General features: G+C 26.3%; 1 protein-coding gene across 1 annotated transcript; it reads right to left on the reverse strand.

The window, feature by feature from the left end:
- Positions 1 to 6,365: 6,365 nt before the first annotated feature.
- On the reverse strand, positions 6,366 to 9,977 carry LOC126907490 (uncharacterized). The gene is made up of 2 exons (XM_050688820.1): positions 7,024 to 9,977; positions 6,366 to 6,961 (listed from the first exon to the last, which is right to left on the reverse strand). The coding sequence occupies exons 1-2, from the start codon at positions 7,916 to 7,918 to the stop codon at positions 6,891 to 6,893; spliced, it is 966 nt and encodes a 321-aa protein (XP_050544777.1). The 5' UTR covers positions 7,919 to 9,977; the 3' UTR covers positions 6,366 to 6,890.
- Between the last annotated feature and the right edge of the window lie 7,900 nt (positions 9,978 to 17,877).

Genomic DNA, 17,877 nt, shown 5'->3' on the forward strand with positions numbered 1-17,877 from the left:
ACAAAAACTGTGTTAAGACTTAAAACTAGTGATGGGGAATATTGAATAGCAATTATCGAACTATTCGATAGTTATTCAAAAACTATTCGGTAGTTTGTATAATTATTCGTTAGTTACCCAACATATTCGAATAGTGTTTAAAACTATTCAATAGTTCCATTCGGATTTTATTTAAAGTATTCGATATTTTTTTTAAATATTTGATAGTTTATGCTAAAAATAAATAGTTATTCGATAGATTAAATACTCAAAAATGCCCATAACTACTTAAAACTTCTCCCTTGTAAACAAATCCAGTTTTGATATTATATTTAAATTGATCTGTTATCCTTGTAGTAAGTAAAATAATTGAGGTCAAATAATTTCCGTAGAAAAATGAGTTATTATATTTATTATTATTATTATTATTTTTATATCCTGACTATTAAATAGTAATATAGTAAAATTGATTAATTTTGATGTATTAGGCGGGTTAGAGGTCAGTGTGCTGAAGAAAAGTTAATCACAAGAATTTAAGTCAAGTATTAGTGTGTCATTTTTGAATAAATTATTAAATACTATTGAATAAAAGTTAAATATAATTCAATAAATTTCTTTAAAAATTTCATAAAATATTACACCAAATTTTTAGTAGTAAAGTGTGTATAATCATTTTATGTTATCACTAAATTAAATTAAGGTTTAGTAACTTTTGTAGTAAATTTTTAGTGTAAAATGCATTTTATTAACAAGCCTGTATAATTATCAACAATTTGTTCATAAATTATTAACGAGAACTGAAAACTTCATTTATCTGAAACAAGTTTCGATTTAAATTTGAATAGATTAAATTAGATACATAAATTTACGTATACACAATTGTGTATATGCACATAATACTTACTACACACATACACACAAACTCATATATATATATATATATATATATATAAGTATTGAGTATTATGATTAAACTTTCATAAATTCACACAAGAAGCTTGAATAAAGCCTTTGAAAATAATTAATAATTATCCTACAAAAATTATTTTAACTAAATAGTTTGTATTGTTATGTTAAGAGAATGAAATAATAACTGTTTTGGTCAGTTGTTGTCAGCGGGAGGGAAAACATCGCGTGTTATATTCTCTACAAGGGTCCAACTAGACACTAAATGACATAGTCATCTATTTTTTGATCATTATTCTGCATTATTAATTTACGTTTTTCCAATGTTTTATTGTTAATTAAAAATACAACAATAATAACTATACAATAAGATATAAGTTTAATTAATTTTAAAATTACAATACAAACTTTAATATTAGAAAAATATATTAACTTAATTTTATTAATACAAAAATTTTATGCATAGATGCATGATGTCTTTACCTTTCATTTGGTATATTTTTTTATAAATCTTATACCTAAATGAGGGAAACCAAAAAATATGGTTGTATCATATAGACCAATCAGCCTGTTAACCACATTAAACAAATTATTTGAAAAACTTCTATTTAAAAGGATTAGGCCAATATTACAAGAGCACCATATCTTACCCAACACTCAGTTTGGATTCCGCAAGAGACACTCTACTATACACCAAGTACGTAGATTGACTGATGCAATAGCCTCAGTATTTGAAAATCGCAAATACTGGTCTATTCCTTGACGCAGCCCAAGCTTTTTATAGGGTGTGACATCATGATGGGCTGCTTTACAAATTGAAAAAAAATTTCCCAGCGCCTCTATATTTAATAATAAAGTCTTACCTTTTTGAAAGGAAATTTACGGTAAGATAAGGCATTGCAAATTCTCCTTACTACAAAATTCAAGCAGGTGTTCTTCAAGGAAGTGACCTGTCTCCCGACCCCTACAATATTTTTACCGCAGATATACCCCAGTCTACTAATACTCTTCTTGCTACATTTACTGACGATACAGTTATACTTTATACTTATAGTAATATTACCGAAGTTGCCCATTATCTACAAACACACGTCAACATCATCGAATCTTGGTTCAGAAACTGGAAAATTAAAATGAATACATATAAATCAAGTCAAGTAACATTTGCCCTCAGATCTGAAAAATGTCCTGATATGAAATGAAATAATACAGTAATTAATACCCATAATGAAACTAAGTACCTAGGCATAATTTTGGACAAACGGCTGACGTGGGGATCTCACCTGAAAGACAAACTGAAAATGGCCAACAGAAGACTTCATCTCTTTCGTCCATTACTAAAATCTAAATTACCTCTCAAACAAAATTACTTATTTATCAGTCAATAATCAGACCAGTCTGGTCTTATGGTATTCAGATATGGGGACCAGCTAAACCATCCAAAATTCGACCAATACAATCCTTTCAAAATATAACATTATTAGTGTTAACAGGTGCGCCATGGTATGTAACAAATAATAACCTACACAAAGATTTAAACATCAAAACTGTTAAAGAACTTTCAATTTTACACTATACTAGATTTCAATCAAAACTTAATACAAATTCAAACCCTTAAATTAGAAAAATGTACACAACTTCAATACCTGACAACCCACCATGAAGTCTCAAACGTAAATGGAACCGAGACCTATTGACTTAACAAATTAACGACAACAATAAAACCTTTAAAACTTTTAATGTGAATCCAATATATATATACTATAGGAAGGGGCAGCCCTTACCAAAAATAAAAAACTAGCTACCAATGGGGCTTATGATAAATTAAGGTATCGAAATACTGAGTGATTCTTTTAATATACTCGATATTCACAAATTTCTCTTAAAATAATAATTATATTGAGAAAATTATTTTAGTGTTTTTTAATTTCATTTATATCTCGATTTAAATTAATTAAAAATGAATCAAAATCGAATTAAATAAATTATTTTAATGATTTATTTAATACTTCCTTCTACCTTATAAAGGTGTCAACTCTTTATTTTTTTAATACTAACATACATATTTAACTAGCTTGTAACGTCGTAAATTCGAAGGTGGACCGTTTATAATTTTTCGTTATGTTCATTTATTTACTTGTGTTTTGAAATTGCCGTTTGAGTGGTGTTGGCTTTTCATTAGCACTTCTGTCTGACAGTTCTAGAGAGCACATTTTTTTGTACTATTACTTTTTTTAATGATGGAATGGAGCCGCTAACGGCGAACGGCCGGGTCTTTTCGGTAAAGCATCCAAACCATCAGATATTTTATTTTATTTATGTGTTGAGAGCAACGTGCTCTCAAGGAAAGAGGATAAACGTTATCCTATTTCCTTTAGTCAACGCTAAGGAGCGAGTGTTCAAACCGCTCCTGGTGTTTTTATTAATTTCCGATTAACATTAACGGATGTATTCAAATACTGTCTGTGAAGTTTGTTATATTATTTAATATTGTATAAATATTTTATTTTATTTTTGTCAGCCTTTCATTGTAGACATGGTTTTTAATAGATTAAATTTTTCTCCATGTTTAACTAAATTTTCTTTTTTAACAATTAAATTAAATTTCCTTATTAACCTTAACTGTAATATTTATTTTTATTGCGTGAGTAGCTTAAGTATTCGCGTGTATTTTATCATTGTTCCTTAATCTAGACACGAGATACGGTATATTTTACATACCAACCAATTACAACTAAAAAAATTATAATAACTATGATAGTTGTGATTTATATACCAAGTGCTATTATCATTTACATTAGATCATTTTTTATTTTATAAGCTAATTAAATATATATGTTAGTATTACAAAATTAAAAGTTGACACCCTTATAAGGTAAAAGGATGAATTAAAAAATAATTAAAAGAATTTTCATAATGTTATATTATTAATTTAAGAGTAATCGAATGGTTAATATTAAAAGAATCCCTTTATATAAAATAATTTAATAACTTTTTTTGATTTCTCCATAAAAGTTACAATATTACATTTTCAATATTAATTTCATATTAAATTTAATTACTATAATAAGAATTTAGTAGTAAATAAAGTAAAAGATAATAGATAAAAGGTTCCTGGGAAAATAATAAGGCGAATGTCAATTTTCATTGTACACTAAGGTTTTTAAATTAAGTTATCAATTCTATTCGATGTATTAGTGAGATAAAATGTTTTTTTTTGTACAATAGATATACTTGAAAGTTTAATTATACTGAATAATGTATTGTGTTGGAATAAAAAATGACTTATACATTTCTGGTGTGGACTAAACTAGATTGTTAAAACAGGTATAATTTCTAGCAGTAAATAAAAATATTTTATGAATAGATACTATGAATTTTTTGAACAATACTTTATTCATAATCATTCTTACTGTGATATGAATAGTAAGAGAGCATTTATATACATATATATAAATATAATTTTAATTTAGTAATAATTTATTATTAGATTCTAGATAAATTTTTTGTACTGCTATTATTTTGAAAAAAAATGAATTTGTTTTTTTAATATTTTTGTGATTTTTGATATTTTTTGAAAAATTAAATGTGCCAAATTTTTTACTCAAGATTTATTTTTACAAAACTTTATATTTTTAATTTCTCAATAAAAATACAGTAAGATATCATTATTAATACTTAATCTCTTGGTTATGCATAAAAACAACGCGAATAAATTGCAAACAATATAAAATTAACATTATTTTTTATAAAATGTTTCATAAAAATGTTCTAAAATATACTTAAAAAATAAAGTTATAAGCTTCTCTTTAACTAAACTTTGTTTTTTAAAACTCAATTTAAAGTGGAATAGCTGAATATGTAATTTATATTTGCTCCTTATCTTATTTAAATAGTGCAACATAACAAGCATTTTTACAATAAGTGTAATAGATCCTAACTTTATTATTCTGGTTTGTACAATATTAAAACAATAACAATAGTTATTAGAAATTTTACCTTGTATGTCGTCGTTTCTAGGATAATACCGCGTAACGTGTCATTTTAAGATTTTTTAGAGTGAAATACATTTTTAAAATATTGGCGCATATCTTTTGACACACAAAATGAAGAAAAATATACTTGATACAAAATGAGACAAAGAAAGAAAAGATAAATCTTGAAATCTCCAAAAAAATTACAAATTTAAAAATCGCTAATTTTCGACATTTTTTCAATTTTTTTTTGCTTAAAACTGTCCTAACTTTTTTAAAAATGACCTAATTAATATATATTTTTTTTTTTGATACCTTAGGTATTTACCTATTGATACAGTCCGCGTCGCTTCGTTATACACGATGCCCCGCGACTCGTGCCACCTTTATCAGCCGTCGCCCTATTTTATGAGTATTTAAATGACCAACACCGCTTGTTATACGCTACGGTGCAAAGTCCAGCAAATGCCGCACGGCCGACGACCACCCGCCACAAATGGTGCGAGAGTCTTCCTCCCGTTGTGAAAGCGACAACGTCGACCAACCGATCCGCACCCGCGCACCATCGCCTACAACGCCTACAAAGTTCTCGAATTTTTATTTTAAATTTATATTGCTACAACTTGGAAAAATGTATGGATCAATATTATTATTTTTTTATATGCCCATTTTTCATCTGATACGCTTTTTTTTTAAATCGGATCATACCCCTTTATTCAAGGGGGGTCAAAAATTTAAACACGCGTATTGAAACTAGGACATTTTCAATTTAATTTTTGATAGTGTTCGAGAAATAGTGACACTTTTATATGTATCTTAAATTAAAACTTTGGTAATATACTTTAATTTGAAAAAAAAAAATTGATCTCTGGATTTGTCTTCAAGGTGACAACGACTACCGTCATTCAAAAATATGCTATTTTTGTATTAAAATTCTGGGTTTTGTATTCTATTTTAATTTAAAATACCTGACAAGGGGAGAATACTGATTTTCATTAATATTATATAGATTAAATTGATATAGTGTAGAAAGTTAAACTAATTAATATTTTTTTGCTTTTTGTTTAATTTGAGAAAAATAGCTTTGAAATTTGAACTAGCTTAAACTGTCATTTTTTTCAGATAACGGAAGTAACGTACGGTTGTCAAGTCAGTAAACCTAGTTTTTATCGCGCTCGGGGTACAAGGTTCCAACCCGCGTATGGCAAGGAATTTTTTGCATTTTTTGCATTTTTTTCTTAATTCTTTTTATGTTAAAATAAATTTTCAACACCTTTGATTTTTATCTCATTTAGAGTCAATAACATCAATAAAGATCAAGGATCCCATCACTGTAGTCACCCCTCGCGAGAAGAAATTTCTTATTCATATAAAAATTATTTTACTATATTTTAGGTTTTAGCTTCAATGCAAAACTATGAAGGTTTTTTTTATTTTCTTTGCTCTAACATTACCTACTTTTTTCAACGATACGTCAAATGATTACAATTAGTTGAAGATATTACCCTCAAAAATTGAAAACAAAATTCTAATCTATCAATTAAACAGTTAATTATCCCACGTTCTCAATACAGACAATTCAAATCATTCATTTTTAATGTTTTCAAAGTATTTATTGACGAATTCAGTTTGATATGATAGGTTACAACTACAAAATTAAATCATTTTACTTTGTAATTCCATAATATATTTACTATATTTGTGTGTGCTATTACTAGATTATAATATTCAAATTTTTTTGGCAACATGTTGGTATATAAATAATTTCTAAAAAAAATGATTATTTTTTCTCCTGAATTAACAATTAATTTTTACAAATATAATCAAATTTTATAATACGCTCAATTGAATAAATGTTTTTGACAACTTTGTTTTGATTAATTCTTTTAGTTAAAGTAAATCATTAAAATTAATTAACTTCTGAATATTTCAATTGTAGAATCTTTTTAAACACCAAAAGTTAGTAGGAAATGATTACTATTATTTCTATTTCAGTAATCTATTACGATATAAATGCAAAAAAATATTGAGCTACTCTGATAAATCTATTTCTATTGTCTCTGAAAGTTCTTCATCTGTTGCTCTAAATTCCATTTCTTGATCTAAAAAAATTTATATAAGACTATGAATGATGTTTTAATTAATATTTTTTTATTTTATATACCTAGATCAATTAGCTCCTTTGGTTTTGGGACAAACGTTTCTTCAGTTATTGAATCATATTTAAATCCCAGTTGGAAATACTTTTCTATAATTTCTGTCTTGATATAATTTTTAATTTTCCTTGTTAAGAATTTGAAAAATATTAATTTTATGCCTTGGTCAATAATAACTTTATATTCTTGATTCCATTCATTCCATAAATAATTCGTATCATAAGGTACAAATGTACAATAGTATAACATTTCTTTTTTTATATTTTTAATGAATGTAAGAAAAAAATTAAACACAGTAACTAATATCCAAGAGTATGTAGATATATCGTCACGTGATAGAGATGTTTCGTTTATGAATTTATGAAGAATATTTGCTATTGTCTCTAATAAAGGACTCATTATGTAGTAATTTTTTTGATTCCTTATAAAAGTAATCCATGGTATGTTATGAAATAAATCTAAAGCGTCCATTGCATTTTTCATCAATGTTGCTGTTGGAACAATAAAAGTGGCTATTAAGTCTATGAGTTCTTCGGTATAAATGCATCCATTTAAGAAATCGTGTTCTCCAAGAATTTTTTCATAACAAATGGTTATCATGTTGATAATAATTGAAAAAAGATTATTCATAACTTTAGCATATGTACATCCAAGATATATAGTCAAGGCTCGTATCTTTTGTATACAGTTAGACTGATTTGTAGGTATTTCAATTAGACTTTTAAGATCATATTTTTTTTTCAAATATTTTATAGAGTACACATCGTTCAAATTTTTCCATCCCGGATGATTTAGTAATTTATCTAATTGTAATATTTTTGTTTTTGTAGTATTGTGTGTTTTAGTATATAAAATCACATAAAATAATAAAAAAATTATCTTGACAATTTTTAATGAAAACATTTAAAAAATAATTATAAATGATGGATTCAAAATTTTTTGAACAAAATATAATTTGAAGTCTCAAAAGACACGTACTCATTCTGTTCTGCATTTAGAAATGATAAAGCTAAAATTTATAAAATATCTGTGATATTATTATAATTTTCTTTAAATAGAATTGTTGCCACATAGATTTTACATTACGTCACATAAAAATTGCGCTACAACTCAATTATATTGTTGAAAAGTTAGAGCTTGGGTTGCTTATTATAATAAAGAAGTTTGATATATTACTAGCATAATAATGTTTTTTATTTACTTTAAGGATATCATTCATAAAAAAGCTGAATAATACTAATGTCACTTGTCATTATTAGTTTTGAAAATGTTTCAGAAATTTTTTGATCTTTATACATATGTTTAATTATTACCTATATGTAAAAACCTATATGTTAATTTCTAATGCTTATAAAATGAAAAAAAAAATTTTGTCCCGACACTTTATCTTCTGCATGTAAACGGCTGCCGTAGTTAAAAAAACGCTAATTTTGTGTTAAAATTTTCGATTTTAAATTTTCAACTTAAAAATGCTATAACTTTTCGAAAAATGTAAGTATCAGCATAAATTTTTTTTTTCTAAATACATTATAAGTACATATTCTAATTGACATACTTTTTATTAAAATTGGACAATTTCCCCTTATATAGGGGGCGTTCAAAACTTGAAACATTGTATAAAAAATAGAACTTTTTCAACTTAACTTTTGAAAATGTTTTGGAAATACTGCATCCACTACACATATATCAAATCAAAGATAATGTCAATTATTATAAAATGAAAAAAAAAATTTGTCCCGACACTTTATCTTCTATGTGCAAATGGCTGCCGAAATTCAACAAATAATCTAATGTTTGTATTAAAAATCACCTTCAATCGGGATGTATTTTGTACTTAAAACTGCCATAACTTTTTCAAATATCTTATGGGGGTAATATATTGACTTTCATGAATATTTTATAATTTAATTGACATAGATTAAAGTTTATAAGACATAAGAAATTAAACCTATTTAAATTTTTTGCTTTTTTAAAGTCGAAAAAACAACTTTTAAATTTGACTTAGCTTGAATTGCTAATTTTATCATGCGCCGAAAGCGACGAACAGTTGCCGAATCGGTAACACTTGTATCTTTTACGCTAAGGTTACGAGGTTCGCATCCGTCTGTGGCTATTAATATTTAGCATTTTTTGAGTTAGAAAAAAATGTTCAAATTATTTGATTTTTATCTCATTAAGATTCAATAACTTCAAAAAATATCATGGATCCCATCACTATTGTCTCTACTCGTGAAAAGAAATTTTTTATTCATGTTAATATTCTCATTTTTATTAATTGACGAATACGACGTTCGTTTACCAAGCCGGTAACACTAATGTTTTTCGTGCTTGAGGTATGAATTTAAAACCCCTAAATGGGAATGGAAACTTTTCTGAATTTTTCTCTTAATTCTTTTTAAGTTAGAAAAATTTTCACATCATTTTATTTTTATCTGATTTAGATTCAATAACTTCAATAAATATCATGGATCCCATCACTATTGTCTCTACTTTAATTCATGTTAATATTATTTTACTATGTGTTTTTTTTGAGGCCGCGATTTATTTTTCCAACACTCACTTAACCTACTCTTTTCAACGATACGTCAAATGATTACAATTCGTATTTAGTTAAAGATATTACCCTAAAAATTAAAAAAAAAAACCCTTAATCAAATAACAAGTAGCTTAACCAGCTTTATCCAGACAAACAATTAAAATCATTCATTTCTAATATTTTTAAAGTATATTGTCGAATTATATTTGATATTATATAATTTTACTTTGAAATTAATTAATTTTTTTACTCTATTTGTGTGTGCTACTAGCGGTCTCTAACATTCCAAATTTTGTCGTAACGAGTTGCTATATAAATCATAAATCTAAAAAAAAAAATGATTTTTAGTTTCACTTGAATTTAATAATGGATGAAATAAAAAAAATAATGTAAATAGTAATTATAAAACTATGTCACGTCTTCACTGTGCCGCGAACTCACTGTGCTGGGTTTTTTTTAGTGTGCCATGCCTTAAGTACGTATGGCGAATTTTTTTTATTAAATTTTTTTTTTTATTTAGGTCACTTAACATGGCAGACGTGTTACAATACCACCTGTCATAATATATTTTTATTTATAGGTTTTATGTTGGGTGATGATTATATACTACTAGTACAATGTGGTGACATAGTGCATTTTATTTCGGGTATCCCAACATCTTGCAAGCTAAGTATAGCTGCCTAAAACCAGTCGCTTACTTGGGGCATATACCCGCCGTTCTTAGCGTTTGGGTTGGGTTGGGTTGGGTTGATTAATAGCTGGTGGTTACCCGAAGACGTTCATCGTGTTCTCTAATTGTAAAAGTGTAGGAGTAATAATTTTTACTTTAATTTTATTTCTTCTTTCTATTGTTCCTTTTAATTTATAGACGAAGTTTTTTGCCTCATGTTAACTTAATTTTTTTTTTATTATTTAATAAAGTCCCTTTCATTTAAATTAACCATCATTTTATTTTTTTTGCGTGTTCCATATTTATTGGGATCGTGTATTTTGTATTTTTATCCTTTCTAAAATCAATTCCCCAAGTTTATAAGATACGGGCAACGGTCTTGTATAAGGTCGTCCTTGATCATCATGGTTATGTGACAACTGTCACGAGGTTTTGGTGTACATCAACTATCAACGGCTCAACAGACATCAAATACAACCTTCATTACTTTTTTATTTTTTTTATCTTAAATTGCTTTCAATTTACAATATATTTTTTTTAAATCCTACTGTGGTCCGACAATACATTATCTCGTCCAATGGGTTGGCGACCCTCGTTTTGTATTTTCAATGCGCCATAAAAGTTTGCGGATTATATTAGGATAATATTATATTAGGTTGTGGCCGATTAATCCAATTTTTTTTATGATATTTGTAACCTTTCAACTTTGATCAGTTGTTAAATTTTGAGAAATCTCAAAATCCACTTTACTAATCCAACCCAACATAGTAGAATACCCTGAGCGAATAATGGAGGAAATTATGATACAAATTAAAATCATGAGACATATGGTGAAGATAAAATAACAGGAAAATTATTGAATACAACGAATGGTGAGGTAACTAAATATATACACCGGTTGATTTTTCTAATATGGCAAAAATTAGTGATACCAAAAGAATGAAAGACGGCGTTGATGTATTCCATTTACAAGAAAAGAGACAGACAGTTATATAATAATTACCAAAAAAACAGTATTGCTTTATTTTGCCTTACTGTTTACTTGATAGAATCAAGCCATGACATAGGGAATATTAGGCTGGGTTCAAACAAAACCGATCCACCATTGATGAAATATTCATCCTACGACAAGTACTAAAAAAAATGTTGGAATACGACAGGGGTATCCATTTGTTGTTTATTGACTTCAGAAAAGCTTATGACTCAATACATAGAGAATCCTTGAATAGTATTCTAAAGGAATTTGGAAAGACCCAAAAGTTAATAAGCCTCATAATAGTTTATTTTAACCTCATTAAAGTAAGGCATTCAACTTCAAATGTCATACAAGTGACAATAGGGTTAAGACAATGTAATGCTTCAACTCATATCTTATTCAAAATAGTCCTGGAAAAAGTAGTTAGGCAAATAGGAATGGACAATGGAAGAATTAGAATAGAATACATAAATATTGGATTATTAGCATACGTGGACGATAATCCTGTTGGCAGAAAATAATGAATGACTCAAAAGGCAAACTGAAAAACTGATGGAAGTTGCAAAGCGTACAGGAGTGGAGCTAATATAGATAAAAAGAGTACATGATGTTCAAAAAAAAGTCCTTTTAAATAATCAAAATAGATGATTGGAGGTTGAAGATCATAGGTTTAAAAGAGTACAACAATTCAAATACCTAGGTGCCGCCATATTAACACAATAGAACAAAATAAATAGTGAAGGGGAGGTGAAAATTCAAGCCAATAATAAGTGTTACTTCGGCTAACAAAATTATTGTAATCTAGAACACCTTAAACACATTTAAAAATATAAATATATGATATTTATAAAACTAGTAGCAATTTATGGGTCGGTAATACAAACTTTACGGAAGATAGATGAAAATTCACTGGTCATTTTCGAAAGAAAAGTTCTTTGAAAAATATATGATCCATGTAAATATATAATTACTGGAGAATGGAGAATCCAGAAAAACAGGGAAATAAAAGAATTATATAAAAATCAGAGTATTGTGGAGGACATTCCTAAGAGACAACTAAACTGGGAGATCATGCATGGCGTAGGATTGATGCTGAGAACAGTGCTAAGAAGTGCATACCAAAGAAAAATATTAATGGGACGCTAAAGATTAAGATGGGAATATAAGGCAAAGAGGACGTAAAATAAGTATAGCCAGGAGGGGTTTGAAGGTAATATCGTTAGAAAGTGAAAACTGGAGACAATTTTTTCGGACAGTATGGTTTTAAAGGTCAAAAAATCGTGACAAAGAAGAAGATATTTATTTTTTGTGAGCCAATGACTATAGTCTTCCTTCATCATAAAATTAAGTCTATTTAAATTCTCCCTTATTAATCACCCAGTAAGCGCGATATTGTCTCCCGCCTCCGTTATAATATTATGATATACACATGATATCATTAATATCACTATATGCTAATTAAAATTTTAATTTACATATTAAATGCCATGATATGTGTTAAAATATAACAAAATGCTATACATATACTTTTAAGTGTTTAAAAAATATACCAATGTAATTTTGTATAAAAAGCATAAATTAATTATATAAAACAAATAGAAAATATTAAACAATATGTAATAGTAACATATAAGAAATGTAGGGTAATAATTAATGTACAAAATAGTATGTAACAAACAATAGAACATTATGAAATGTATATCATTATTAACATAAATGTAATAAATGACATTTAATAAATTATTATAAACGATTAATAAAGAAATAATGGTAGCGTCGATGATTACTTTTTGCTTTTGAAAACACCATCAATATTAATTTAAAAAAAGAATGATAGTAATTTTGACTATAATGTTTTTAAAATATAATAAACATGTAATAAAAATATGTATTGTTTTTTTCATGTGCATGGACTTAAAAAAAAAATTTAAATACTTATAAAAATTATTTGAGTAGTATTCCAAATATATAAAAATAAAAGTGTTACGGACAGTGTAAATTACTTAAAAGAATCTGTTGAGGCCAGGGGTACTAAATATTATAGAGCGTACCCGAACCGGCAAATTGCACCAATATCGATCAGGCTGTGTATTGTGATGTATGTAAAAAAAGTAGTTGATAAAAACTACTTAATTGAGCGGATTATAAATTTTGATTATAATAGTAAAAATCGATTGTTAAAATCAGGTGAAACTAAATATAATTTTTTTTTAGATTTGTAATTTATATAGCAACATGTTACCAAAAAATTTGGGATATTAACCATCTATAATATTCCAAAAATTTGGAATGTTATAGACTATTAGTTACACGCACAAATAGAATGAAATAATTAATAAATTACAAAGTAAAATTATTTACTTTTGCAGTTAAATACTTTTATCATATCAAATCTAATTTGACAATAAATACTTTAAAAATATTAGAAATGAATGATTTTAATTGTTTGTCTGGATAAAGCTGGTTAAGCTACTTGTTATTTGATTAAGTGTTTTTTTTTTAATTTTTAGGGTAATATCTTCAACTAAATACGAATTGTAATCATTTGACGTATCGTTGAAAAGAGTAGGTTAAGTGAGTGTTGGAAAAATAAATCGCGGCCTCAAAAAAAACACATAGTAAAATAATATTAACATGAATAAAAAATTTCTTTTCACGAGTAGAGACAATAGTGATGGGATCCATGATATTTATTGAAGTTATTGAATCTAAATCAGATAAAAATTAAATGATGTGAAAATTTTTCTAACTTAAAAAGAATTAAGAGAAAAATTCAGAAAAGTTTCCATTCCAATTTAGGGGTTTTAAATTCATACCTCAAGCACGAAAAACATTAGTGTTACCGGCTTGGTAAACGAACGTCGTATTCGTCAATTAATAAAAATGAGAATTTAAGCCAGTTCATTTTTTAAATTATTTTATTTTTATTTAAAAGAAGTAAAAAAATTTAAATAAGTATAACTTTATATGCTATGTCAATTAGATTTATATAATATTTATAAAAATCAGTGTACTCCCCTTGTAAGATATTTTAAAATAAAATAAAACACAAAACCGAGAATTATAACAAAAAATTGCAAATTTTTGAATACGCTAGATATTTTCATCATGAAGACAATCTGAAGTTCGAAATTTTATTTTCCATATTAAAGTATATTAAATAAGCTTTATTTTAAGATATAAAAGTTCCAGTATTCCCGGAACACTTTCAAAAATTTAGTTGAACAAGTCCAAATTCCTATACGCATGTTTAAAGTTTTGACCATCCTTGTATGAATGTAAATGACATATAACTAACGATAAGGAGTTATTTCTTCAGAAGGCGATATTATTTAAATAAAAAACTTCAACAAAATGGTAATATTAAAATGTGGAATTGAAAGAGCGAGGTCATTAAATATGAAAATCAATAAAGAATAATGTGCATTATATATTTACTAAGTAGAAATATAATTAGTAGAAGAGTACTAGTTGATCAAGAAAATAATGAGGTAGTTTACACAATGAAAGAATATGAGGTTAGTTATCTAAAGAGCGTTTAGATGAGTTAGTTAGAGAAACAAAGGCAGACGTGGTGACAAATAAAGTAATGATAAATTATCAATATGGTTGGTAAGACGTTAATAAAAAAAGTTAACAAAGCCAAGAACTTATTCATTATTTTAATCTAATATGTGAAATAATAGTAAACGATATTATTGTTTATTTTGAAACTAGAGAAGTTATACTGTGAGTACATAGGAAATTAGTTGTGGAATTATTGCAAGAAACACACATTAGTGTCAACAAAATGTGTTTAAAAGCTAGAAATTTTTATTATTGGTCAACTAAGAAATCATATTATGTAAGTGCTTGTAATATCTGCTAAAAATATAGTAAAACTAAATGTAAAGAACCTATGTTAAGTTAAATTATGCCACATGTACCTTTTATGAAAGTAACAATAGACATAGCCAATTTACAAAGGATTAGTATTTGATAATTTATGACTATTATTCAAGGTGGTTAAAAATATGTAGAATGAGAAACAAAACAGCAGATTATTGCTGTTTTAACTGAGTTATGTCTGTACTTTTTATGATTCCTCAACTAACTCAGCCACAATTAAAAATATCCAAGAATTTTTACCCCCTACGGAATCAGCCGAAAGGAGTAACAAACTAAGGTCATATTGAGTTAGAATTAAAGACGGAAATAATATATTAAGACATATATATTAAGAAGAAATAGTCAGTACTATTAAGTTAGTAAATTTATTTTTTAATTAAATAATTTCAAATAAATAAATTAATAAATACAAAATGAATTAATAAAAATTAAAAATTAAACAAAATTATACAATTAAGAAGATTTAGTTAAAAATTAAATTAAAAAAGTACATACATGTATATTTTTATGTACAAACTAACACGAATTTATATATAAAAAAAAATTGTTATCTAATAATAAATAATAAATGAATGTATACCTTGGATGCACATACAGAAAAGTTATGAATAATCCTTTTTCAGTTTTAAGTTACGTCCTAAAATATTATAAAAAAAAATTTAAAGAAGAAAACGATTAAATAAATGGATGCCTTTGCATAGAAGAAATTATATACATAATATCAACACTAATTTTTTTAATGACAATATTGATGAAAGAATTTATGAAAGCTTTGGATTTATTACATTATAAACCATTAGTTATTTTCTTAACGACTACTACATGATGAGTTCTTTAATAGAAAGAATAGAAAATATTCTTGTCAAATTTAACAAATGGACTTTATTACGTGATGATATATCTACATATTCTAGGACATAAAATATTGTAGACATTTTTTAAAAACATAACAATAGAAATACAATGTATACCTTATGACACAAATTATTTATGGAATGAATGGATTCAAGAATACATTGCCACTGGTAATCAAGGCGTAAAATTAGTATTTATAAGATTCTTAACTAGAAAAATTTAGGATTAAATGAAAACAGTAATTATAGAAAAGTATTTTCAACTCGGATTTAAATTTGGTTTACTCAATGAAGAAAACTTTGTACCATTACCAAGGTAGGAACTAATTGAACTAGGTATTTAAAAAAGTAAACATTAATAAAATTACAAAATCATTATCTTATAAACTTTTTCATGAATCTAGTGTTATTAATATTTAATTATTAGTACTATGTTACATTATTATGTTAATTTTATTATTAATTGGGTAATGTAATTGAAATTATTAGTCTAGAACTTAATGACTTACCAATTAAAATTTTTTTTTTTATTAGTAATGCGTAATTAAGCAATTATTATTTAATATATAAAAAATTGAAATAAATAAAAATTGATAGCTAGTAGATTTGCTAAATAATTTACCTAAAATTAATTTGTACAAAAACAATTCTTAAGGTTTTGTATCTAGTATTTTTATCGTTGACTCCTCGTTTAGTAAAGAGTATTTTATTTTTGAAATTTAAAATGTATTGAAAATATTAAACACAAAATCTGCTTCGAAGCAGATATCGTCCATATAGGTTTTAAATGCTGTGACTCTTGAATACTTATAGTCGACAATGTCCTGCAACATACATAAAACTAAAAACAGTGCACAATTTAACCCATAGGTAACTGTGATAAATTCCTTTGATTCTTCGAGTAGTGACAATAGACAGAAAATGTTTTGATTAAAACAGTTCTTTAGAAGCACCAATCATAACAGATGTACACATAATCAGAGCAATATATCCATGATATCGCGCTGTAATTTAGAGCCAATGAAAAGACGTTGATTTAATGATATGTTAGATGACGACACGGCAAATGGGTAGTATAGTATTGTTCTCTTTATATCATTGTTTATTAACAATGATATACTTAAATGCGAGAGGAGAAACTGTGAGATGTCTAGTGATAAAATAAACCGCAACTCATATCCAGTCCATACATGAATTTATAAGATAATGATTTTGTATTTTTATTAATGTTTACTTTATTAAATACCTAGTTCAATTAGTTCCTACCTTGGTAATGGTACAAAGTTTTCTTCGTTGAGTAAACCAAATTTAAATCCGAGTTGAAAATACTTTTCTATAATTACTGTTTTCATTTAATCCTAAATTTTTCTAGTTAAGAATCTTATAAATACTAATTTTACGCCTTGATTACCAGTGGCAATGTATTCTTGAATCCATTCATTCCATAAATAATTTGTGTCATAAGGTATACATTGTATTTCTATTGTTATGTTTTTAAAAAATATGTCTACAATATTTTATGTCCTAGAGTATGTAGATATATCATCACGTAATAAAGTCCATTTGTTAAATTTGACAAGAATATTTTCTATTCTTTCTAATAAAGAACTCATCATGTAGTAGTCGTTAAGAAAATAACTAATGGTTTATAATGTAATAAATCCAAAGTTTTCATAAATTCTTTCATCAATATTGTCATTAAAAAAATTAGTGTTGATATTATGTATATAATTTCTTCTATGCAAAGGCATCCATTTATTTAATCGTTTTCTTCTTTAAATTTTTTTTTATAATATTTTAGGACGTAACTTAAAACTGAAAAAGGATTATTCATAACTTTTCTGTATGTGCATCCAAGGTATACATTCATTTATTATTTATTATTTGATAACAATTATAGTAATGCATAGGTGTTTCAATAAGTTTTTGAAGATAATA

The sequence above is a fragment of the Daktulosphaira vitifoliae genome, unplaced genomic scaffold (genome assembly GCF_025091365.1).
Source record: "Daktulosphaira vitifoliae isolate Bord-2020 unplaced genomic scaffold, ASM2509136v1 Scaffold_5, whole genome shotgun sequence".
In the NCBI taxonomy this organism is placed as follows: Eukaryota; Metazoa; Arthropoda; class Insecta; order Hemiptera; family Phylloxeridae; genus Daktulosphaira; species Daktulosphaira vitifoliae.

Bases quoted from the DNA above. Each gene is read 5' to 3' on its own strand.
- LOC126907490 (XM_050688820.1), bottom strand. From the start codon at position 7,918: ATGTTTTCATTAAAAATTGTCAAGATAATTTTTTTATTATTTTATGTG. The intron at 6,962-7,023 runs GTATATAAAATA...AAATTTTTTTAG, and splicing joins AAAGGAGCTAATTGATCTAG to ATCAAGAAATGGAATTTAGA.